The sequence below is a fragment of the Sceloporus occidentalis genome, unplaced genomic scaffold (genome assembly GCF_023333645.1).
Source record: "Sceloporus occidentalis isolate IW3139 unplaced genomic scaffold, rSceOcc1.0.p SCAF_10, whole genome shotgun sequence".
Classification (NCBI taxonomy): domain Eukaryota; kingdom Metazoa; phylum Chordata; class Lepidosauria; order Squamata; family Phrynosomatidae; genus Sceloporus; species Sceloporus occidentalis.
The window spans coordinates 33,759,167-33,783,020 of NW_028316990.1; the positions used below are offsets into that span (position 1 = coordinate 33,759,167).

At 42.5% G+C, this 23,854-nt stretch overlaps 1 protein-coding gene across 1 annotated transcript; it reads left to right on the plus strand.

Moving 5' to 3' along the window:
* Positions 1-3,875: 3,875 nt before the first annotated feature.
* FOXL3 (forkhead box L3) lies at positions 3,876-11,607 on the plus strand. The gene is made up of 3 exons (XM_089477026.1): positions 3,876-3,990; positions 7,434-7,602; positions 10,898-11,607. The coding sequence occupies exons 1-3, from the start codon at positions 3,884-3,886 to the stop codon at positions 11,366-11,368; spliced, it is 747 nt and encodes a 248-aa protein (XP_089333152.1). The 5' UTR covers positions 3,876-3,883; the 3' UTR covers positions 11,369-11,607.
* The last annotated feature ends 12,247 nt before the right edge of the window (positions 11,608-23,854 follow it).

The following is a 23,854-nucleotide window of genomic DNA, read 5'->3' on the forward strand; positions in this document are numbered from 1 at the left end:
GCTTAATCTCCCAAATCGCAGAGTTTACAACTTTGCATTCTGGAAATATGTAGCATAAGAAAAAAAAATGCAGCCCAGTAAAAGTATGATTTTATGATAACATCACAAATGAATTACAGCGGTTCCAGTGAAGTTATGGAGGCGAAGCAGATGCTGAGGCAAAATCATTGTTCCTGTTCCTTCTCCGTAGTAACTTTGACACCTGCTAATGTTGCAATTGCATAGTTAAAGGTCTTCCAGTATTCTTTTTGTAAACATTCTTTTGGGGGGATTTATAAGCCAGCCATAAATATTCAGTCGGGGATGAAATGTGGCACAGAAGGCTTTAAAATGCTGTGTTAAAGAAATTCTCTTGCATGTTGGCAAGAGACTCAGTTGCTATGTCTATTTGCTCACTGTAGGAATCAGAAGGAAGTTGCCTTTTGTTCCTTTAGGAAAGCCAGCATAGAGTAGTGGTTGAATGTTGGAAAACAACTCTGGAGACCAGGGTTGAATTCCCATCTTGGCCATGAAACCCACTGGGTGACCTTGGTAAGTCACATACTCTCAGCTTCAAGGGGAAGGCAAGGGCAAACCTCCTCTGAACAAATCTTGCCAAGAAAACCCCATGATAGGTTTGCCTTGGAGTCACCATAAGTCAGAAATGACTTGAAGGCACACAACAACAATAACAACACAATCTAGGACAATTGTCATTCTTAATGGCCCTGAATAATACACACCCAACAGCCCAGTGTTAACATTTGTCTAGAGCCAGCCATGTCCCAAACACAGTCTAAGCAAGTGCAATTGATGCAGAAGCTTTAAATGGACAGATGGAAAACTTGGTTCTCTAGGTTTAAAGCTGAGTCCAGGAGTACACCCAAACTATGAACCTGAGTATTCAGGAGCAGTGTAACTCTAACACAAGATGGATCCTTATTTTCTGATCTACCCTTCAAGTGACCAGGAATGCCTGTCTCTTGTCTGGATTAAGTTTCAATTAGTTCAGACCCATCTACTCCATCATCAAGATGAAATATTGGGATTCCTAAGGATGACTGAGAAAAGACTCCTGTTTGAACACACATGTTTGATGACTCTAGGCCAAGGTTGTAGAAGGTCTTTCAGCCTGAGAGCCAAATATAATTTCAGATACGTTCTTGGAGCCACATTCCAGTGGCAGGTGAGTCCAAAGGCAAAAAGGTGGATCCTAAAATGCAAACACATTTTAGATACAATCTCTTACTGCTGGTAACTAAACTGAGACAAGACAGTTCAACCTTGGGGATTTGGGGGTGGAACCATATAAAAGATGGAAAAGCACCCTGCAATACTTACATGCAAAGGGACTCTGGAAGTATGGACCTGGGGGTTCCAGGGGGATGAGTTTTGGCCCAAGACTTTTCTGAATTGCCAACCTGTCCTGTAGGCCAGTGGTTCTCAAACTTGGGTTCTTCAGATGTATTGAATTTCAGTTCCCAGAATTACTAACTGTTGACCAAGCTGGCTGAGGCTTCTGGGAGTCGAAGTGCAAAACACTTAGAGTACCAGCATTTGGGAACCACTACTCCAAGCAGTACTGAGCTAAGTGGACTAATGCCTTGATGGAAGCAGATTTTTAGAAAGCTAAGTCTGATGTTTAAGACAGGGATGCTCAAACTGTGACCCTTTAGATGTCATTGTATTGCAACTCTCATGAGACCTAACTGCCCCACTCCAGGAATATAGCTATGGGAGGGCAAAATCTGGGCATTGCCCCACCAGTAAAAATTATGTCCCCTCCAGGGGCATCTTCCTTCGATCCTCAAATTTCTAGCACTGGAGAGAGTGAGACATTGCAAATCATTCGTACCTAGAACCCATACATGTGATGTGTTCACAATTTTTTTTGATATCTTTGCCTGCCTCTTTTCTCTGGCTGCCTAAACTCTCTCTAAATGTTCAACTGAAGTTTTACGTTACTGCTATAGTCAAAACTATCCCAGGCCCTGAGATTTCAGGGCCAAAAACGGACATCTAGAGACAACACCTTGTAATGTCATAGGAGTGGACCAAAGTGGTATCAAGGAGCATGATATGTTGAACATCAACCATAGATGCCCTACCTACACCATTCAAATATAAAACATGAGGTGTAACAACTGAAAGAAGGGAAGGGAAGGGAAGGGAAGGGAAGGGAAGGGAAGGGAAGGGAAGGGAAGGGAAGGGAAGGGAAGGGAAGGGAAGGGAAGGGAAGGGAAGGGAAGGGAAGAGTGCTGAGGATACCATGGCTATCCAAAAAGACAAACAAATGTGTCTTGGAACAGATCAGGCCTGAGATCTCCCTGGAAGCCATGATTAAGATGATGAGGCTACCATACTTTGGCCACATCATGAGAAGACATGACTCATTAGAAAAGACCATAATGCTAGGGAAGGTGGAGGGAAGGACAAGCAGAGGAAGACCACATGCTAGATGGATGGACTCCATTAAGAACGTCTGCAAGAACTAACAAAAGTAGTTGAAAATAAGGAGTCTTGGAGATGTCTCATCCTCAGGGTCGCCAGGAGTCGAGAGCAACTGAGGAAAGCACACGTATGTGCACACTTTTCACAGCTGCGTTCTCGCTCTGAGATTCCTTCCATCCTGAGAAGCCAGAGAAGAAGTTGCCAAACCCTGAGAACTGGGAACCCTGATCAGACTTGGTTATAGAAAATAGGTTGCGTTCTTCCTATTCCCAGTGATTTTCCAGCCCAGCTAACCTGTTCCAAGACAAAAAGGCATCCATTTGTTCATCGTTCACCTAGTAACAACTTCCTGGGGGCAAATGGCTGGCTTCAGATAACTTAATTATCATGGGGCACACACCTCTCAGGGAAAGCCCCCCCTCTCCATTCCTTCTCCTCTTCTTCCATTCCCATAATGAAACCGTTGACTGATCTGTCTTTAGTTTTACCTCAATTGTTGGAAACCACTCCAAAGCACTGAGGAGCAAAGGGGGAGGAAGGGGGGTAGGACTATCAAACTGTTACAGGATTTGATGCCAACGCGGAGAGTTATTAGTCTAATTCATCCGCCAGATCAAAGCCCACACAAGGAGCTCTCCTGCCTACAGCTATTTTCCTTTGACTTCCCTCCTTGACAGTAGTCCCTCAAATCTTTCTGTTCTTTTGGATGCACTTCTTTTCTTCCATCACCACTTTTCACTCCTTCTTCGAGTTCTAGAAATTGCATTTTGCTCTCCATCGCTTTCCAAATCCCAGGACGGGCGTTCGCATGGCGTCCTTCTCCGAGGGGTTCAGTTCTTGCAAGAGTTCTGGGATGGGATTTGGAACTTAGAAACAGCAAATTCCTATATATATATCCAAAAAAAATCAAAGATGAAGCAAAACGCCCTTCTTCCAAGTTTCAGTTTATGAGAGCAAGCCTGGTGGGATGAGTTATTAAACTTGCCTTGTTTACTTTTGTCACATTGTGTACCTCGGACGGCAGAAAAGGCTTCTGCGCGCTTTCCTAGGCCGGGACCACCCAGGAAGACGCAGTTCCTCGCTACTGGCTGTATACACCCAAGTTCAAAGGTTCAGGAGAGACCTTTACCACATTGTAATCGGTTAGTCACTTGGGTTTTTTTTCCCTTTCCTTTTCCCCCTACAGCAGAGTGGGAGGAGGAGGAGGAGTGTGCATGTGTGCATGTGTGCAAAAAACAGACCCACTGAGAATATTCAGAGAGATGGACTGTTTGGGGAAGAAGAGGGAAATACCTCGCATGTGTGGGAGAGAGAAAGAGAGGGAGAGAGGAGGCTGAGAAAAAAAGGAGGGAGGGTGGAAGCAAAGACGGGAGGAGGAAGGCGACCAGAGAAGCAGCATCACTTCACTTCCTTCCCTCTCACACTTTGCAGGAGCCAGAAGCAGACCAGGAAAATGTTTGACAACACTCAGTATCCTTATAACTGCTTCAATTACGATGGAGATGACTACCCGGCATGTAGTTCGGACGAAGAGAAGAGATTCACCAGACCGGCGTACAGGTATGTCCAACTTTTCCAAGTCTCCTCTCGTTCTTTCTCTTTCTGCCTGTTGTCAGTTATTAGAGGAATTCCTCTGGGTGAATTGTTCTTTGCCCCCAAGAGTCATCCGTTTGCCTCTTGGCAGGTGGGAGCAAATAAAGGACATGGAGCAGAACGATGTTCAGTGTTTTGTTGGAGGGCATGGACCTCTATGCAATTTTAGCTATTTAAATGTGATAAAAATGGGGGGGGGGGCAAACATTTGGACAGGAGAGACCCTAGATTCCATTTGACCGCTAAGGCTCACTAGGATGGCTTCGGGAGAATTGGAATGATGTAGCACAGAAGGTTATTTGGAAGAAGGTTGTTGTATATCACTTTGCACTATCAATGTGCCATAAGAGTGAATATATTATGGATATGCAGGTTGCATATGTGTGTGTGTGTGTGTGTGCGCGCGCGCATGTGTGCGTTTATATATAAGTAATTATATATAATTATCCTGGGATTAGAAATGATGTAACTGCGGCACAAAAATGATGTAATTTCTCTGCTTACTTTCCTTCCTGAAGTTTATGTCTCTCCCTCCTCTCTGTTCTTTCTGTGCAAAACTCTTAAATCGTTGTGCCCTGAATGTATAAAATGCCAAACAACTATCTGTAGACCAGGTCACAAAGAATTTGGGGTTACCTTTAAAGATGACATCTTATTTGACATAATCTTTGGGGGATCGCAGCTTGCTTCTTCAGTTGCATTGGATGAAGCGAACGTCGATAGAGTCAGTTGCAGTCCGCCAAAGCTTGTGCCAAATTTGTTGGAAAACTCTGTTTCACTTTTTCTTTTGCCATTTTTCCTGCAATGGACTAAGAGGGCTGCTCTTCTGACAATGCAGACAAAGTTGAAACTGATCAGAGTATTGTAAGCCATCAACCCAGCTAGGTCTTTCAACCAATTCCGGGATATTTAGCAGATTGATCGTCTTACTTTAAAGCCAGTTAGCTGATTAATTCATTAACTGACACAGTTCAATGAAGTGCAGTATAGGCTCTTTATGATATTGAAGGGAACCGAGGGTTACTTGGATGGAGCTCACAAAGTGAAAACTTACCACTATTGTTAAAACTTGATTTCCTACTCCATACTGCATTTGCTTTTAACAAATGCATTAAATCCATGTTCCACTCGAGTTGATTAATCGACATCAATGATGATTAAAACTCCCAACGCTAGTGACCACGAAGGCAAATACTTTCTGTTCTACTAAGTCTGTAGTCCTTCTGAATATGAATTAGTCCCATGGAACACAATTGCGCATGATATACCCAGTGAACATGGGCAGACTAGAGTCGCATTTAGCCGAAACAGAGATGACTGGCTACTGGCTGGTGATACTCTCATGTAACAGCAATTGTCTGCTACAATTTGCCGGCGCTTCATATTTGCACAACTTTCTGTTTGAAAAGAGTCACAAAGCTTTGCCTGGGCATGTTTTAAAAATCGAAGCTCTTTCTCCCAAACAGACAAGGGAAAAAACATCCCGGTTTCACTTGCCAGAGCAGAAAGACTGCATTTCCAACAGTGTGATTTGATGAATACTTAAGTAGGGACATTTTCCTTAGACTAAATCAGCCGAATGGTTATGTCTGTTTAGAGAGATGCCATGCCAGCAATTGCAACAAATGTTTGCAGAGGGAGAATCCAGAAATCGAGTGCTTCTTTTCAAAGCAATATATGTTGAATGTCCTCTCCCATACTTTAGGGCATAGATTATCAGGAATTCCCAACTTAAGAGAAGTTAAGGGAGAGAATATATTGAGATTGTGGCTCACAAGGAATCAGAACTCGGATCTGATCTCTTTTACCTTTGACATACGTGTTTCTAAAACTGTACACTTGAGCTCACCATCTGGTTGGTTGCTCAGAAGTCATCCAAGTCATAGACTTCAATGGCAGAAATAGATGTCAATGGCAAAGCCAGTGCTGTCCAATGGAGTAGTTCTTCAGCACAAGAAACCACAAGTTTAAATGTTCCAGGTTTGCTGAACAAAAATTGTGCGCTTTGGGCAGGCTTCTTTCCCTAAACCTGGTAATATAAAATCAATTTGGCATACTAGTTAGTTTCAGACTGCAGTTTGGCAGACCCAGGTTCAAATCCTCCTTCTTTCATGCGCCTACCTCCCAGGGTTTTTGTGGTGCTAACTTCCTCTGAACAAAACTTGCCAAGAAAACCCCTTGATAGGTTTGCCTTAGGGTCGCCGTAAGTCGGAAACGACGAAGGCACACAACACACACAATATGGGTGTGGAAAACTCTGAATGTAGGGGTGTAGCATGGGGCCCAAAATGAATACCTTCCCCCTAAAAAGAAGACATATTCTGTACTTGCAATGAAATTCCCCTTCTGTCTCCGGATTTCTTGCATTGTAATAACCTAAAACTTAGCTGACCATTTATAAAGGCAGTTTAGGCATCCAAAGAGAAGGGGCAGGCAAAGTGACCAAGGGAAGATGAATAAAGCAGATATAAGAGCTCTAGGTGTAATGATTTTCAATGTCTCACTCTCTGTAAGCTTGGAAATTTTGCAACGGAAGGAATATTTCATTGAGGGGGGCAGAATCTGGGACAAAATACAGTCATTTCTCCCCCTTCCCCTAGTTGCTGATATGAACTTCTTAGAAGAAAAGTGTGGAATCATTATATACATCAATTAGAGAAGATGATAGCATTGGTGATGATGTTTGCTTTAATAAAGGAACCCACTAGTAATGAATATGAAATATTTTGAGAGCTTACAGAAGTGTCATATAATATAATGGGTTTTATCCAGCCTAAGCCTAAAACACACTTACAATGGAGTATGCCCCATTGAATCCAAAGCAGCTGTCTTCCAAGAAGACAATACTGTATATAATATTGGGCTGTAAGTCAGTTGAACTCCATAGTGTTTCCACTAAAATCAATGTACTTGAGCGGTGACTATCTGAGCACATTGATTTCAGTGGGAACCATATGTAACTAACTCATAACATAAATATCTTTACATGTGTGTGTGTGTACACGCCTTCAAGTCGCCAGTCCATTTATGGCAACCCCATGAATTTCATAGTATTTTCTTGGGTAAGGAAGACTTAGAGCGGGTTTTGCCAGTTCCTTCCTCTGAAATATAGCCTACAGTACCTGGTATTCATTGGCAGCTGCCCATCGAAGTACAAATCAGGACTGACTCTTCTTAGCTTCCAAGATCAGATGGGATCTGGTGCCTTCAGAGTATTTAGACAACTTTCATCTTCATGCACAAATAAATGTCACAATAAATAAATAACTCAATAAATACCTACCTAGAAAGCATGTCTGACCATTGCATGGGCTCTAAATTTATCTCAGGGGTGCTGGGTTATTCTTGATGTATATGTCCACAATATCAAGATCATTGTACACAGCATGACATCTCTTCTCTTCTTCCAGCTACATTGCTTTGATTGCAATGGCCATCCAACAAAGCCCTTCCAACAAAGTGACCCTGTCTGGGATTTACGACTTCATCATGAAAAAGTTCCCCTACTACAGGACCAACCAGCGCGCCTGGCAGAACTCAATTCGCCACAACCTCTCTCTCAACAGCTGTTTCGTCAAGGTAAGAAAGTCTCAAACGCCTGGCAGAGCAGGCTGACTCCAACTCCTTTAAAAGCTAGAGATGTTCACAGGATCATAGCATCATAGAGTTGGAAGGGATCCCATGGGCCATCCAGTCCAACCCTTGCCATGTTGGAAAACAGAATCAAAGCACTCATGACACATGGCCATCCAGGCTCTGTTTACAAACCTCCAAAGAAAGAGACTCCACCACACTTTGAGTCAGTGTGTCCCATTGTAGAACTGCTCTTACTGTCAGGAAGTTCTTTGCAATGGTTTAGATGGAATCTCTTTTCCTGTAGCTCGGATTACATGTTATTGAATCCCCAACCAGCATCATCAGGATTGTTGTTGTTGTTATGTGCCGTAAATTCATCTTTGATGTATGTTGATCCTAAGGCAGATCTATCACTACATATTCTGGGGCAGAGAGGATGTGACTCACCCAAGATCAACCCAGCAGGTTTCCATAGACAAGCAGGGAATCGGACACTGGTCACCACAGTCCTAGTCCTATGTTCAAACCACTACACCACGCTGCTTCTCGTAGTCAGAATTATGGGTGTTGTTAAAAAAAAAAAACACTTTTCCAAACTCTGCCACAACTCACTTAAGAAGACACAAAAATTAGATGAACAGTCTATTGCAGGACATGCATCTACATTTCCAAAGCATGCTGTGGATGCCATTTCTTTAAACTAGTCCTGTTTTTGTCCTCTTGCTTGCTTTCTATAGAAGCAAACCAATACCATTTTCTATAAAGCCATCAATTTGTCAAACAAAACCAAAACAAAAATTAATAATATAATATTCCGAACGTCAACCCCAGCTTTAAAAACCATAGGCCATAGAAAATAGTGCACTCTTCATTGTCGGCTGAAACTCAAAAGGGACAGAGTCAGGGTGACCTCCTTTGGGCACAAGTTCCACAACTGAGACGTTGGTGCAGAGAAAGCCCTGCCTTGTATATTAACCAACTTTGTTTCTTTGGGTGGAGAGACATGCAGCAGTCTCTGGAAAGTCCCTGGAATGAGATTGCATTCCAGTCTGCATGTTAGTTCAGGAGTTTTGTAAGAACGGAACCTTAAAAAGTTACTTTTTGACTTTCAGTTTCCCCTTACAAGCCTAGCCTACTTCAGTAGTCTTTCCACGCACACGCTATAAGATTTGTAAGCTCTGGATACATTATATGGATCAGACCCTTTTAATGGGAGATGCCAAGGATTGAACCAAGGGGAAAACGTAACTCATGGTCCAAATATTCTAAGGATACAGTGGTATGGATGAAACACCTGGATGCAGATGTCACTGGCTGAAGCTTATCCAACATATGCTGGTGTTTTGCAGATGTCGACCAAGGAAGTATCCGTTACTACCTTACTCTATGCTTATCTTCTTGCAGTGTAACAGCAGTCAGATATCAGGAGCCTAGGGGAATGCTTATATGAGGTGCCATATACAAAATGAAGGTAGGACATAAGGTGGACATAGAGATTATGGGTGTTGTTGAGTGATGGAGCACAGGTTTTGTAAGCAGAAACCCCAAGGCTTATCCCTGATCAGATAAAGTAGAAAAGTCCCTCCTGGCTGAAGCTCTGAGGTTTCACTACCAATCAGTATGAATCCAAGGTGGACAACTTGTGGTCCTCCCAATGTTGGGATACTTCTCCTATCATTCTCACCACTGGCTATACAGCTGGAGTCCTACCAACATATGGAGAGACACAAGTAGCCCAAATCTGGCAAAGGTAGTCGTCAGCTAATTTGGTTCATGGGGAATTTATGATTCTCAATACATTGACTCCACTTCAGTCTATGGGGCAGAGGGGAAGACCACCTTGACTTGGCAATCACAAAGTCCAGCAAGAAATATGGAGAACTTTGGACACTTCTGGTTAGATCAAACCCAGTGGTCTCTTGTGATCTACACTGCAGGGGAAAAGTGGTCATGGAAAGGAAACTATCTTTCTGAGACTGTTGCTGATCTTTTCATTGAGAAACCCTAATAAGCTTCTTATGGCAGTATCCAAAGTTGGGAATGTAGAGGAAGGAAGATTAAGGATGGTTAAATGGAGATTGGGTCAAGTATCATGTCAGCCACTTAGCCGCTCATCCAAAAGGTCAAAAGAGAAACAGAGAAAATGGTTCTCCAACGTTTGCTAGTACATTGCAAACTGGAAGAGCTAGCTTTGATTTTTACCTACAACTTCTATAATTAGAGAGCCTGGGATTGAGCAGCTTGTCATATATGTTTACATGAGTTGTGCGTTTAAATGAACGCAGATGTTGAAATAGCAAGATTTGTAGCACACACACACACACACATACACACACGTCAGAGCTTTGGTTTTAGCCTTGGTTCAGTCCTACAACCTGTTCTGAATGGCTGGAACGTAGAGACTTAGAGCATCTGGAGTGCCATGCTCACCAAATAGAGGTCTCCAGTGCATGTGCAGAGCAGGAAGGTAATAATTCACTATGTTTCTTTTCAAAAGGAGCAATGAGTAATTTTAGCAATTTCCTTTGCACTGAGAGAAAACATTTGAAAACAACACAGTTTCCAAAGCCTATTCACAGTTCGGGACTTATTCTGTGCAAAAATTGTCAAGTGGTGGACAACATTTTCTGTGCTAGAAATAGCATTTTCTGCTTCGAAATAATATTCTTGCACACAAACATTGTCTTCTGCACAGAAAATGCTGTTTTCTATGCAAATCTTTCAAGTGATGCTTTTGTGCAGAATAAATCTCAATTGCAACAATTTTCGTGCAGGAAAGTATATTGCTGTGTAAAAATATCATTTGCTGCACAGAAAATGCTGCTTTCTGCCCAAAAGAACCGCAATGCAAATTTTGTATAGAATAAGTCCCAAATCTTTGGCATGTTATCAGTCCAAGATTATTGCCATCAGGGTTTCGAAACATTCAGAAAACATGTCCTTTGGTGATTTTCAAATATTATTTTCACCCCAGTTAGGAGTGTTTTTCTTCTTTTTTGTTTCACTGTATCTTAGAGGACCTTAGAGGACACAGTTCTTGCAGATTCATGGGAAGGGTCTAGTTGAAATGCTACTGCTTGCAGACAGATAGAGGAGATGCTTTGAAATGAGAGTGAGAATCCCTTCCAGATGTCCTGGACTTCAGCTCCCAGCATCCCTCACCATTGGCCACACTGGCTAAATCTGTTGGGAATTGTACTCCATCACCATCTGGACAGCTGCATGTTTCTCATCCCTGCTTTAAAAGAAAAAGTAGTAAGTCATTGACCGAATCCTGTTTTTTGCCAATGAAATACAGGTTCCTCGGACAGAAGGCAACGACAAGGGCAAAGGGAACTACTGGAGCTTTGCGTCAGGATGCGAATCCATGCTGGACCTTTTTGAAAATGGGAATTACAGGAGGCGGAGAAGGCGTAGGAATGTAAAAAGAGAACCTAGAGCAAAGAGGTTGAGCGGTGAGATGGGTTGCTTGCCCACCTTATCCCCCATGGATTCTGCCTTCCCTAATCTCTCCTCGCCTGGCGAGAGAATGGAACCCCAGCCAAAACCTTTGGAGCCTTGTGAGCTTTTCTCCAACACCGTTGCCAGCCAGGAGAGTCTAAACAGCTCCTCTGTAGGAAAATCTGACTCTGAAATTAAATTTAGCATCGATTACATCCTCTCCTCCCCAGACCCTCTGCCTGTGCTGAGGTCTCCCTATCACATGCAAGATCATAAGCACCATCTCTTGGATTCTCAGCAGATTAACCTTCAGTTTTGGACAATGTGAAGTCTGGTCCTGACGGAGAGTGAAGTGAGAGTAAGGCTACCATCTTTTCCATCCAATATGCATGTGTCCGAGAACAAGGACTGTTTCTCACTCCTTGCCTCAGTCATTCTCAGGAAAAGGACGTCAATGTCATTTCATCGGGCTACTGATCTCTTGGGATCTCTGAAGTTGTGAGGTTGTAGCCTTCCCATTATCCAGTTACACTGCTTATAGACTTGGTAAAGGATTTTACTACAGGCTTGGCTCCATCTTTGAGAGGCATCCTTCAGGTCCAGCCTTTCCACTAGGCAGAATGAAACAGCCACCTGAAGCAATAGCGTCTGAGGACATCACTAGGAGCCTCTTTGTTGTTTCTCCTGAATAAACCAGCTCTCTTATGTTGGAGGAGAGAGCTGTGTGTAAGTCATACCACATGCCATGGTCCTCCTAAACATATCCCCTTGTCAGTGATGAAGGAAATAACATTGTTAGGCAACTTAGCTTCTATGGATGAACCAGGGAAGGGACACCATCTTGTCTTTATCTTAAGCAGTTGGCCAGGAGTAGTCTCAAATGAACTTTTTCCTCCATTGGCTAGTTCTGTTGACTTTTCTTATCAGTGGTGGACAGCAACTACATCCCTTTTGGCACCAAGCAGTTGAGTCTAGGTGCCATTTTGCTTTTCTACAAATGGAAGCTGAGACTGGCTGCTTGGCACAGATCAGACCTCCAAGATGGAGGGAAACGTTTAACAAAGGAGGCCAGAGCAAATGTTAACAGTGGGCCATGGCAGAAACCTTAGCAGCACCTTAAAGGTTCCAGATACTAATTTCCAGACCTGGCCTGAGAAATTTTTAATATTGTTGTTATTTTAAAAATGAAGGAATTGTTCAAGAATTCATATACGTTTCAGCTTATATTCCTCTGCATTTTCTGTGCCGATGCATGCATTTTTGTAAGCTGTCCCCTCCCCGCCTCACAATGCATTTCAGGGCATACTTTTCACTATTCCACGCATTCTCCCTACAACTGCCTCCCAGCAGCTGTTGCTCAGTAAAGTAGGGCAGAGAGATTTATGATCTTGGAAATAGTGTCTCAAGCGTGACTAGACAGAAATAGGAATATAGAACAGTTACTGATGAGTAAATCTAGGTAACTGTTCCATATTGATGGTTGCTACTTACTTAATGGAAGGAGGTTCATTTTGGAGATGATCAGAGCACAGCTGAATAATGTTTCCATCAGGTTTGGATGGGTCAGGCAAGAAGAGATTACTTAACTGTAAGTTAGTACATTAACTGAGGGCCCGAACAGACAGGCCAAAATAAAGCTGCTTCGGCTCACTTAGGAGGAATGGTGTTTAAATGATGCATGTGTCCAAAGAGGCAGGAAGCCACGCCAAAGCCATGCTCCAGTCCTAAGGACTGGATCGCAGCTTTGGCACAGCTACTGGCCTCTTAAGATGCATGTGTCATTTAAACAGCATACCTCCAAAGTGACCCGAAGCAGCTTTATTTTGGCCTGTCTGTTCAGGCCCTGAGCAACTTAGTTATAGAATACTCACCATAAACCTGAATCCTCCTTTGTGGGTTTCAAGAGTTTGGAAACATTACTTTTTTGACTTACAGCTCTCAGAAGCCACTGGTCAGCATGCCTGCCCACCTATCCCAGATGGCCTTTAAAATATTAAATATTAAAACTCTCTAAACAAAAACAGTTTCCCAAGCTCTGCCTTTTTTCCCCTTTTCCTTTTTAGTCCTTAATAACAAAATAAAATCAATGAGAAGGATACACCCTGGAGGAACAGGGCATTAAATCAAATCAGTTTATAGTTATTTTATTTGCAACATCTGTCAAAAAATAGTCTTGTTGATCTATATATATTCACTGAGTCCATAAATTCCGACGTGCAGCTTTTACTCAGAATGTACAAGGTTCAGAAATATAGAGATATTGGCTGCAATTGTATATCACAGTGTATGTTGCATAACTACAGATGCTTAGTTATGCAGCAGAGGCGCTAAGGAATCCTACCAGTGAATTTCATAGATGTGTATCAGGATCCTGGCAACCGTGTCCCAATGTGCATCAGGCTCTACCCGTGTGTATTGGCATGTCCAGCCAGTGTCCCAATGTGCATTTGGTTCTACCTCTTCACACCTGCACTCCCTAGCCATTGTCCCAATGTGCGGGAGGAATGCCTGATGCACATTGGTGCCTGTTGAACATTGGGACTGATGTCCATTGGTCTGGATGCACAAGGGTCATTTCTCTGGTTCCACACATTGTAATTTCAGGGCACTCAATTCTGTTTCCTGCTGATATAAGTATACTTACATAGACGCAGGTCACACGCTGAAATCCAGCCCTAGTTTTTGAAAGCTTGCACATCTTACTCTTCTCACATGCAGGAAAGATCTAGCCATCATTTGCTCATGAATCCGATGACTCCTTTTAGATCCTCTCTACCCCATTTTAGAATAGATTTTGCAGGCTGAGTCTCCTTTATATGAAATTTCAAAATCCAAAACCTTTTTTCACAAGTGGCTGAGATAGTGGCACCTTTGCTTTCCGATGGTTCAGTGTACCCAAACTTTTGTTTCATGCACAAAATTATTAAAAATTACCTTCAGGTGATGTGTATAAGGTATATATGATACATAAATGAATTTCACATTTAGACTTGGGGGCCCGTCTCCAAGATATCTCATTATGTATATGCAAATATTCCAAAATCCAAAACACTTCTAATCCTAAGCATTTTGGGTATGGGAGAGTCAACCTGTATTTAAAATAAGAAGTAGAGTTCCAGGTTTTGTTAACTGTTTTCAAGTTGATTTTGACCTATAGCAACTCTATAAATGAGAGATCCCCAAGTCATCCTATCCTCAGCTCTTGCTCAGCTCTTGCAGATTGATAGCTTCTCTATGGAATCCATGTGGAATGCTGTCTTTCTTTTTTCCTACGGTCTTCTGCCTTACCATCCATTATTATATTATTCTAGCGAGTCCTCAGTTTAGTCATCTTTGCTTCTAGAGAGAGTTTGGGCCTGATTTGCTATAGGACCCACTTATTGGTCTTTTCAGCAATCCATGGTATTCCCAGAAATGGAAATAGTAGGTGTTAAGTCAATTGCATCCTCATATTATTATAATATTAAAATGGATTGGATCCAGATTGAGTCATGTTTAGTTGTTGGTTATGACCGCAGGTGTGCCTGAGGTTTTGGAGGGTTTTTGGAGAAAGTCACGGGGGCATTGCATCACTGCGAGAAGAACTAATAAATAAACATAATAAGTTATGAATTAAGGTGGAAATTTGCCAATAAAAAGAGGGAATGTAAATTTAAAAAGAAAAGGACCGACTAAAATTGGAATGCCAGCATTTATGTTTCTGCAAAATTAAGTCACTGATTAAGGTGTTGATTCATTAAATGAGCCATGAGACTACAGGGCCAAAAACAGTTTCATTTGCTAACTGGAGTTTCTCAATCTTACCATCTGTACATAGAATATGTGTTTAAAGGAACCATACCTGGTCAGTGTGGCAGCACATGGAGAACACCTTAATGTGAATGTATTCTTTTCTCTTTGCCACTACTAGGGTTGGTTGTGGTGTGCCGCATCTATTTCAGAAGTCACCCCAGAATTTAAATTGAACCCTTTCACCAAATTAGATTCAGTACCTTGAATGTTTGATCTCAAACCCAGAGTCAGTTTCATTACCTCGCTAACAAAGGAGCTACTGACCACTACAGATGGATGGTAGGGATGTCTGCATGGTGCCACAACCCACTAGGCCATTGGGGTTAAAGACAGATGCAGCCACTCTGGTGTGATCCATATACAATCCTTGCTTTCATCAGAAAACATAATTGGGAGACAAACCAAATCTGGATTCACATTCCGGTGTCCAAAATGCTCATATGAAATTACACCCGGACTAGCGTTCTCCTGCTGCATTCTCCCTGTGTCCAATCCAACCAGCCTTTTAGCAGGCATTTCCTCCAGCATCTAACACACCATTCTGTCTTCCTACCGTACTCTTTGAGCTTCCATACTCAACGATTAGCACCGGACCTACCCTTCAAATACTCAGTATGATAGCATGTTTATGTCTGCAGATGCATGCCTCTGTAATTTTAAGCACTCTGACATGTAGATGTGAACAACTAGATTTATATCTACTTCTGTGACTTATTGTTTTATATGCAATTCCCTGTTAATCTATAGTTACCAGGAGCACACCTGTACTGTTTAATATGTAGTAAATTGGCACCGTATGTATGGGGGGAGGAATATGCTGCTGCACATATTATACCCTTCTGCTACATTGCATTTACAGTTTTTTGGTTGGCTGCCCTTTATCAAAGGAAAATCCAGTCTACCGACAGCTTGATTCTGCTTGGAGCTAATTCAACAGGGAACTGGGACATTAACAAAATGGAATATTAAAACCAATTTTGATGAGCACTACATGCTGAGATCATTTCTTTGTCTTTCTGGAATTTTTCCCCCTCATTAGGTCCAAATCCTGTTTACAGTCCAATTGAATCAATGGGATTCAGTAGTGTGTTGACTCAGTATTCAACAGTGGATCCAATGGCCAACTCTAACTGGGACTTACCAATGGGATTCAAGGCTTATGGTCCTAAATATGTGAAACAGAGATGTGTTGTAAGTAACATGACATAGTATGCATAGACCTGGGGTGGACATAATGTGGTCCACAAGCCACCTGTGAACTTAGAACTCCACATTTATGGTCCTTGTAACCCCTCAACCAGTTTAATTCATTCTGTTCATTGTTAGTGGGATCATAAATCCAATTCACTTATGTTAACTTAGGGGCTGTACAGATGAGGAGAAAGGGGCAGACAGAGGCTGCACCAACCAATCGGCACAGCAATGATGTACCTGGTAAAAGGATCCGCGAAATGCAGCTTCTTCCTCCACTGCTGCCAAGGCACCATAAGCGACCTGGAGCGGCACTGTGACATCCTTCATGTGCCATGCTATGTGGACATGTCACATGAGGCATGTCATTGTTGTGTGCGTCGTGTAGACGGTGGTGCACTAAGGTGACACCTGTGGTGCACGTTAGGGCTCGGGAGTGTGTGGACGCTTTGCTCTCCCGAGCCCTACTTTAAGCCCCAGGTTGGTGCATAGTGCCAATTTGTACCGGTCCTTAGGCATTTTCCAGTTCCACTGTAGAGTCTGAGCTTCTGTGCCATGTAGATACGCATCAGAGTGTCTGCTCCATGCAAGATCTCTTCCAGAGCTCCCATTCTATGCAAAACCTTCCCCGACCTGAAAACCAAAACCATAAAAAGAGCTCACTTCAGCACAAAACCTTCCCAAGCTTTAAATAGCTTCATATCTCTAACCTTTAATCTCTGATTGGAAACAGGGACAGAAACATAATGAAACATCAAGTCAAAATGTGCTACTTGTTATGCCCAAAATTTAACAAGAGTGGGCCTTGTTAAGTAAAAAGTAAAATGTGACAGGATTTACACATTATTCAGCACATAAAGTGGTGAGGGAGGAAGGGGACACCCGCCTAGCCAGCCAGATCAGCTGAATCAACCCTGGCGATCAATGTTACTAAGGGCCCTAACAGACAGCCCAAAATAAAGCTGCTTTGGGTCAATAAATGATGCATGCGTCCTAAGGGGCCGGAAGCCATGCCAAAGCCACGCTCCAATCCTAAGGACTGGAGCACAGCTTTGGCACAGGTTCTGGCCTCTTATGATGCATGTGTCTTTTAAACAGCATACCACCAAAGTGATCCGAAGCAGCTTTATTTTGGCCTGTCTGTTCAGGCCCTAATATTTCTGTATGGTGTGACATGGGAGAAGGTCAATGTGGGTTGGCACCATGAGTCACCGCACCGGGTGACACCAACCCTAGTGACGCCACTGAAGCCATTCCAAATATCCCACTCCCTACAACTATTAGCTACCATCTACAACACATTTCATAGTCAGATTCCCCCCCTCATGATGGAGAAGGTGACTTAACAAAACAAGTGCAACCTCCTTCACTTGCCTTTAAAGGTTAACATTGGGAGGGCAATATCAATTTGCAGCAAGTTAGATTCATGTAATACATGCTGATGTACACCTATTATCTTAGCCACTGTGAGACTCCTATAGCTGGATAACACCTTCCGTGTCACTGACATATTATCTAAAGCATTTCCATCCTGCTGTATTGTCAGCATCTGTTTTGCAAAGGAGATCAATCATCTTCCCCAAAAAACCCAGGGACATTTTTTCAATTTACCTGGTGTGTTGTAGTCTGACGATTTCCAAAAGGTTTCCGGCCCTTGAAATGAATGGCATTTAATATAGGACAACATAAGCGGGGTTAAGGCTAGATGTGACCTTATTCAAATGTCGTAGCCATTACAAAGCTATTCCCAACATAATTATAATTAAATACTGTATGCCTTCCTTGCAAATCTTTTTTTGATCAATCACTGATATTAACATTAATATTGCATTGCCCCTAAGCTAATGCCTCCCGCTCAAGTGTTTACGGATCACCGGATTTCTATTAAGGAAGTTGTGAGGCACTGCCATGTGTTGGTCCTGGGCAAATTTACACAAATTAGCTCATTGCAAGGAAGTGGGAAGGCGAAAAAAACTTCCCGATTTTGTCTGAACTCAAGACAATTTCTTTAGCTTCATGATCTGACTCAGTTTCGGTGTACATTTTTTGGAAAGCACACATGATTTTGAGCAAGTGGATAGGAACTGCTTGCTTTCGTCTTTTCCAATACATGAAACTATGACCAGCCAGTGAAGCTGAACTGTGGGTTAATTCAAGACAAGAAAAAGGAAGGAAGGTCTTCACAGATCTCATTGTTATGCTTTAGCATTCTCCCCCATAGGATGCAGTGGTGGCCCCAAGCTACATAGAAATACAATGCAAAATGGCAAATACATATGCATGGATCAGCAATGGGCCACATGCAGGTCCTTTACATGGACTGCTTGGACCCTCATCTCTAACCAGAATAGCCAATGGTGAACAATTCTGGGAGAGGCTATCTAAGAATATCTGGGTTGCATTTTTAAGGTCCCAGGGCTTAGGCAGAGTGACATGGTCACCTCAGAGGCCAGTTGATGGGAGCTGACTCTTCAGGTTGGGCCGTTCTCTCTCCCAAGCAGTTGGGGGAATATTAGAAATGCCCATACAAACAGGAGGAGATTCAGCCTAGCCCCCCCCCCCCCCCCAATGAACCCCCAAGGATAAACTGTTTTATCAGAGAGTATTAAGGACAGGTGGTTTGTAATCCCGTTTCCCCAAGCTCTATCTCTGTTGAGGTTGCAGTTGAGAGCACCTCGCCTTAGGTCCTCTCAGGATGTCATCATACCATAAGTCTGGGTTGCATTTTTCAATGTCCCAGGGTTTAGGCAGAGTGAGATGGTCACCTCAAAGGCCAGATTATGGGAGTTGGTGTCAAAATCCTGGAGGTGAATATTGTGTGCCAAGTGGTATTTTGCCTCTATTCTGTTGCCTTCAAATGTGTCAGAGGATGTTCTCCTATCCCCATATTCTCACATACTCCTTTTCAGTTCCCCACGTTGCATCCCAGTATTCTTTCATATGGTTATCTACTCTCCTTGGCTTTATGCAACAGCCTTCCTCTTGCCTTTGTCCCCCAAAGACCATCATTAAAACTGAACTTGCCATTTCATTGCCATACCGACAAGGTTTCGAATTTACATTGGCATTCTAACACACAAACAGCTTATAGAGTTCTGTCTCTGGACTCTCCACTCTAAACATGCATCTGAGAAAAAAGGCTCAAGTCTACGAAAGCTCATGCTAACAGCTTCTTTCAGTTTGTCTCAAAAGTACTACAAGATCCCTTTGCATACTTATTTTCCAGACTAAGACGGCTATGAATCTTATCCTCGGAGTTCAAGAAGGATTCATTTCCCAGTCCTTTTGGCTTTTTGTACATGGAATGAAAGCTGTAGGGATGTAAATCTGTGCATCCTTCAGCCATACAGGGAAAGAGTTTCCATAGTACTTCCCCTATTTCCAGAGAAAATGTCATTTTCTGAGTGGTTTTTGAGAAATACACACTACTTCTGTAACTAAAAAAACAAACGTTTGGCAGAAAAATGTGCTCAAAGCACATCATTGCCTACACAGATGGGAATCCTTGGGTATAGAGGAGGGCTATTTGCATGCAGAACATGACATTGGTGTTGTTGTGTGCCTTCAAGCCAATTCCAGTTTATGGTGACCCTAAGATGTTTTCTTGGCAAGATTTATTCAGAGGAGGTTTGCCATTGCCTTCTCAGAGGCTGAGAGTTGTGTTCCAATGCTCAAACCCACCACATAGTACACAATTACATGTAAACTGTGCATACTTCATTACCTGGATTCTGGCCTATACAGTTGACTATGAATTCATAATTCAGTATCTAATAAGAGGAAAGAGGAAGAAAGAGACCCAGGGTGCAGTAGTTGCTTGGCTGTTGGACTAGGACTCTGCGTTGGGGTCAGTGTTCAAATCCTCGCTCAGCCACAGAAATCCATTAGATGACCTTGGATGAGTCATACTCTCTCAGCCTCAGAAGAAAGCATGGCAAACCCTTTCTGAACAAAACTTGCCAATAAAATCCCAAGACAGGCTCACTTTACGGTCTCCATAAATCAGAAATTATTTGAAGGTGCACAACAACAAGAATAAGAGGAAACGCAAAATGAGATAACTGGTCCAGCTGTCCCCCTTTTTTTTAACCATAGAAATGTTAAACTTTAACTTCGACTTCAGTTTCAAGGATGAAACATGCCGAGGTTTTCACGAGCAACCGATCGCCTTTCCGCTCATCGTCTTAATTTCCGCCGAAGCGTGAAATCCAACAATCGATTAAGACAACAAGAATATTTGATGTTGTTGTTGTTGTTGTTGTTGTTGTTAGAGGGGGAAAATTAAAAGCAAGGCGCTGTAGTGTATTACCTACAGCTGTGTTTTTGCTGGAGTTGAAATTAAACAAAGGCAAATATTTGCAAAATGACATATTTTTACATCTTTCCAAATACCAAATGCGTTGCATGTAAATTACAGAAACATGGTTCGCTTTGTTGTTCTAAGTCACTGTTCCCTTTGAACCAAATGAAATGCCTGTTGTGGGGCGATACTGCGGCTTATAAATTAGCGGCTCTCATCTGCTTTCCCCTCCTCTTTCTGCTTCATGCAATTACTTCTTTCGAAGCTTTAGGCTACTTCCAGAGAGGAGGAAAAATTAAAATAAACTGTGAACGCACTGAACTGAAACCTGTGGTTTGAGAGTAACAGTAAACAAAGGTAGGTCATGTTACTGTGCCATTGAAAAAGAAAAGTGCGCTGAGGTTGGAAGGGGGGAGTTGCGGGGAAAGAAGTACTTTTAACTTGACCTAAGTTTGCATTTTGTTCTTGCTGAAATTAATGAGATCAAGAGTGAGGTTTTAATGAATGTCCCAGGTCCTAGACCCAGGCTAGGTTAACTAAGCCCTTTACTGGTTATAAACAAGTTTGCATATGACAATAGAGAGCTAGCATGGTTTCAGGGTTGGATGAAGACTCTGGAGACTAAGGTTTTGAATCCTGGCTCGGCCATGAAAACCCATTGGGTGACCTTAAGCAAGTCACATTCTCTCTTCCTCAGAGAATGCCTTCTAGCCTCTTAGGATGCATGCGTCATTTAAACAGCATAACTCCAAAGTGAACCGAAACAGATTTATTGTAGCCTGTCTGTTCAGGCCCTAACTTGCCAAGAAAAGTCCATGATAGATTTGCCTTAGGGCCACCATGAATTAGAAATGGCTTGAGGGCACATAACAATAGCAAACAAGGACTTTGTCACACCAACTTGCTCTCCAGCCACAATTGTGCTAGTTGCAGAATGGAAGCATACCAGTTTGGCATCATTTCTTATTGCAATTTTCCCCACAATAGTGCATTGGTGCTGCATTGGTGATCCATAGGTGCGTGATTTGGCATTCTGCACTGCCAAATGCCACCTTCAGAGATGAATGAGGGGAAGGAGCGATCACAACTAAACCAACTGCTTCCTGAAGCCAGCTGCCATGTGAATGTGCCCACAACAGGGACAGTTCCAGTCAATTCTCTGTCATCCCACTTTTTCAGCTGTCTCGCTTTCTCTTCCTCCATGCTCCATGTGGCACATGAGGGATATCACAGTGCCACTCCAGGGCACTTATGGCACCTTGGCAGCGGCGGAGAAAAGAACCACATTTTGCGAGTCCCTTTTCCCAGTGCATCTTTGCCGCAACGTTTGGTTGGCGCGGCCACGATCTGGGGGGAAAAGGGGTGGCATCGGTAAAATGAGTACCCAGCTTGTTGTGGGCAATTGACTTACAGACTGTAAACCCTTTGGAGCGTGAGTTCATTGACACACTCGGTTCACTCTGACTACTGTATCTGAGTCGCCACACTTTTGACCCCTGCGCACTTTCTTGGGTCTTTGTTTAAAGCATTGTCAAACTGTTCTTGACCCCTAACAAGTCCAGCATTGGATACTTCTTGAGGTTTCCTCCCAAGACAGATCAGATTGTAAAAGATAGCACTTCTTGTTCTTTAAAAAATGTCATCCTACAAGAGGCCACTGATATAAAAATGTATGTAGATGACTAATTCATTTGCATTCAGAAGGCTTTCCCATGGCATAATGCTAACTTTCTGGAGAAAGTCCTCAGGAACTCCATGATATTTGCACTATAACAGCTCTGTTTATTTGGGTAAATATGAGCATCCATCAACTGTAGAAAACAGGCTTTTCATTAGCGCTTTTTGCCATGCTGCATTTGTGTTTGTGTGTTTGTGTGTGTGTGAGTTGAAGGAAAAGCTATTAATTTAGTCAGTTCCTTACAATGAACTCTGGGGTTGCTGTGCTACCAGGAACTGATGAAAAGAAAATAAATGTTAAGACTGTATTAGATGTAAAGGTTAATCCATAAATCAAAAGGAAAATGTCAGTCGCCTTTTAACATTGATTGAGATGTAATTTGGTGTCGGCGGCACCATGTTTGTTATATAAATTCTCAAATCCTCTCCTGTTAGAAGCCCAGATCTTTGTAACCTGAAACAAATTAAGTCATTTGTTTTGTTTATATAACCATATCAAGATTGATCACCTTGTTCCGTTTTGTGTGTGTGTGTGTTTCCATAGATCGCACATTTAAAAAGGAAATGCATATTTACAGCTGTCTGTCCAGCTCCTGACGTCTAGCAGATGTGGCAAAATATCGCACTCCTTCGTTTCCATTAAGTGCGCTATTAATATCATTTCATCCAATTCATATTCACTTTACACTTCAAATCGTGTAATATTGCACCCTTTCAAAACACAACAGTGATCCCTGTGGGGCGCAAAGCATCTGCTATGAAGTCTGCTCAGAAACACGTTGCCTTAACAAGGGAGAGACTGAACCATTCTATGGAGGCAGACACACTGCAGAATTAAAGCAGTTTGACGCCACTTGCCTTGACATATCCCATAAAATCCTGGGATTTATTGTTTGATGAGGCATTGCGCCTGGGCTGTCGGAAAGCTCTGGTGCCCCACCAAACTACAAATCCCAGGATTCTGTCAGATAGAGTGATAGCAGTTAAAGTGGTGTCAAACTGCTTTAATTCTGTAGTGTGGCTGCATCCTCTCACTGGAAAAGCTCCATTTTCTTCTTTAATGTGGGACACAGAGGTGGAGACACCAAATTAATTTATATATATATATATATATATATATATATATATATATACACACACACACACACACACACACACACACACACACACACACTATTTATGTCTTGTTATATGACTGTGTAGAGAGATCTTGTGGCACCTTTGAGACTAACTGAAAGAAAGAAATTGGCAGCATGAGCTTTTGTAGACTTCAGTCTACTTCCTCAGATGCATTTTATGCTGTCAATTTCTCTTTCAGTTAGTCTCAAAGGTGCTACAAGATCTCTCTACGTACTGACTCTGCAGACTAACATTGCTATATCTTCGAATTCTACCTATATGATAATGTGTTCTTCTTTTAACATTTAGTTTGTGCTCACCAAATTCCTACTTCTCTGTCACCAAAATCTGCCAAGTGATCACCCATTTAAGACACCACCGCAAGCCAATTGTCACAGTCCCCAGTCAACTGTATATGGTAGGCAAAAAAACCATGGAAAAGGGTAAAAATGCCTGTCTGGTCCCAGAGTGACCCGCAAAGCTTGCACTGTACTAGAAGCAAGAGGGTGAATGGATGATGTCCAGTCAAAGAGGGAGAAGAGAGGGCAGTAGGAACCTATAAACCTTCCAACTCCCCCATGTTCTCCATCTTGGTGTGCAGTGCTATGACATGTTTATACTGGCCTCTTCTCCAGTTGAGGGCAGAAAACAATGTCTTCCTACCCTCAATGGTGCATCGGAGCCCAACAGTCTGAACTTGAACCTGCAAACTAGGTTTACCACCTTGGATAGCTC

Bases quoted from the DNA above. Each gene is read 5' to 3' on its own strand.
- FOXL3 (XM_089477026.1), top strand. From the start codon at position 3,884: ATGTTTGACAACACTCAGTATCCTTATAACTGCTTCAATTACGATGGA. The intron at 3,991-7,433 runs GTATGTCCAACT...CTCTTCTTCCAG, and splicing joins TTCACCAGACCGGCGTACAG to CTACATTGCTTTGATTGCAA. The intron at 7,603-10,897 runs GTAAGAAAGTCT...AATGAAATACAG, and splicing joins TCAACAGCTGTTTCGTCAAG to GTTCCTCGGACAGAAGGCAA.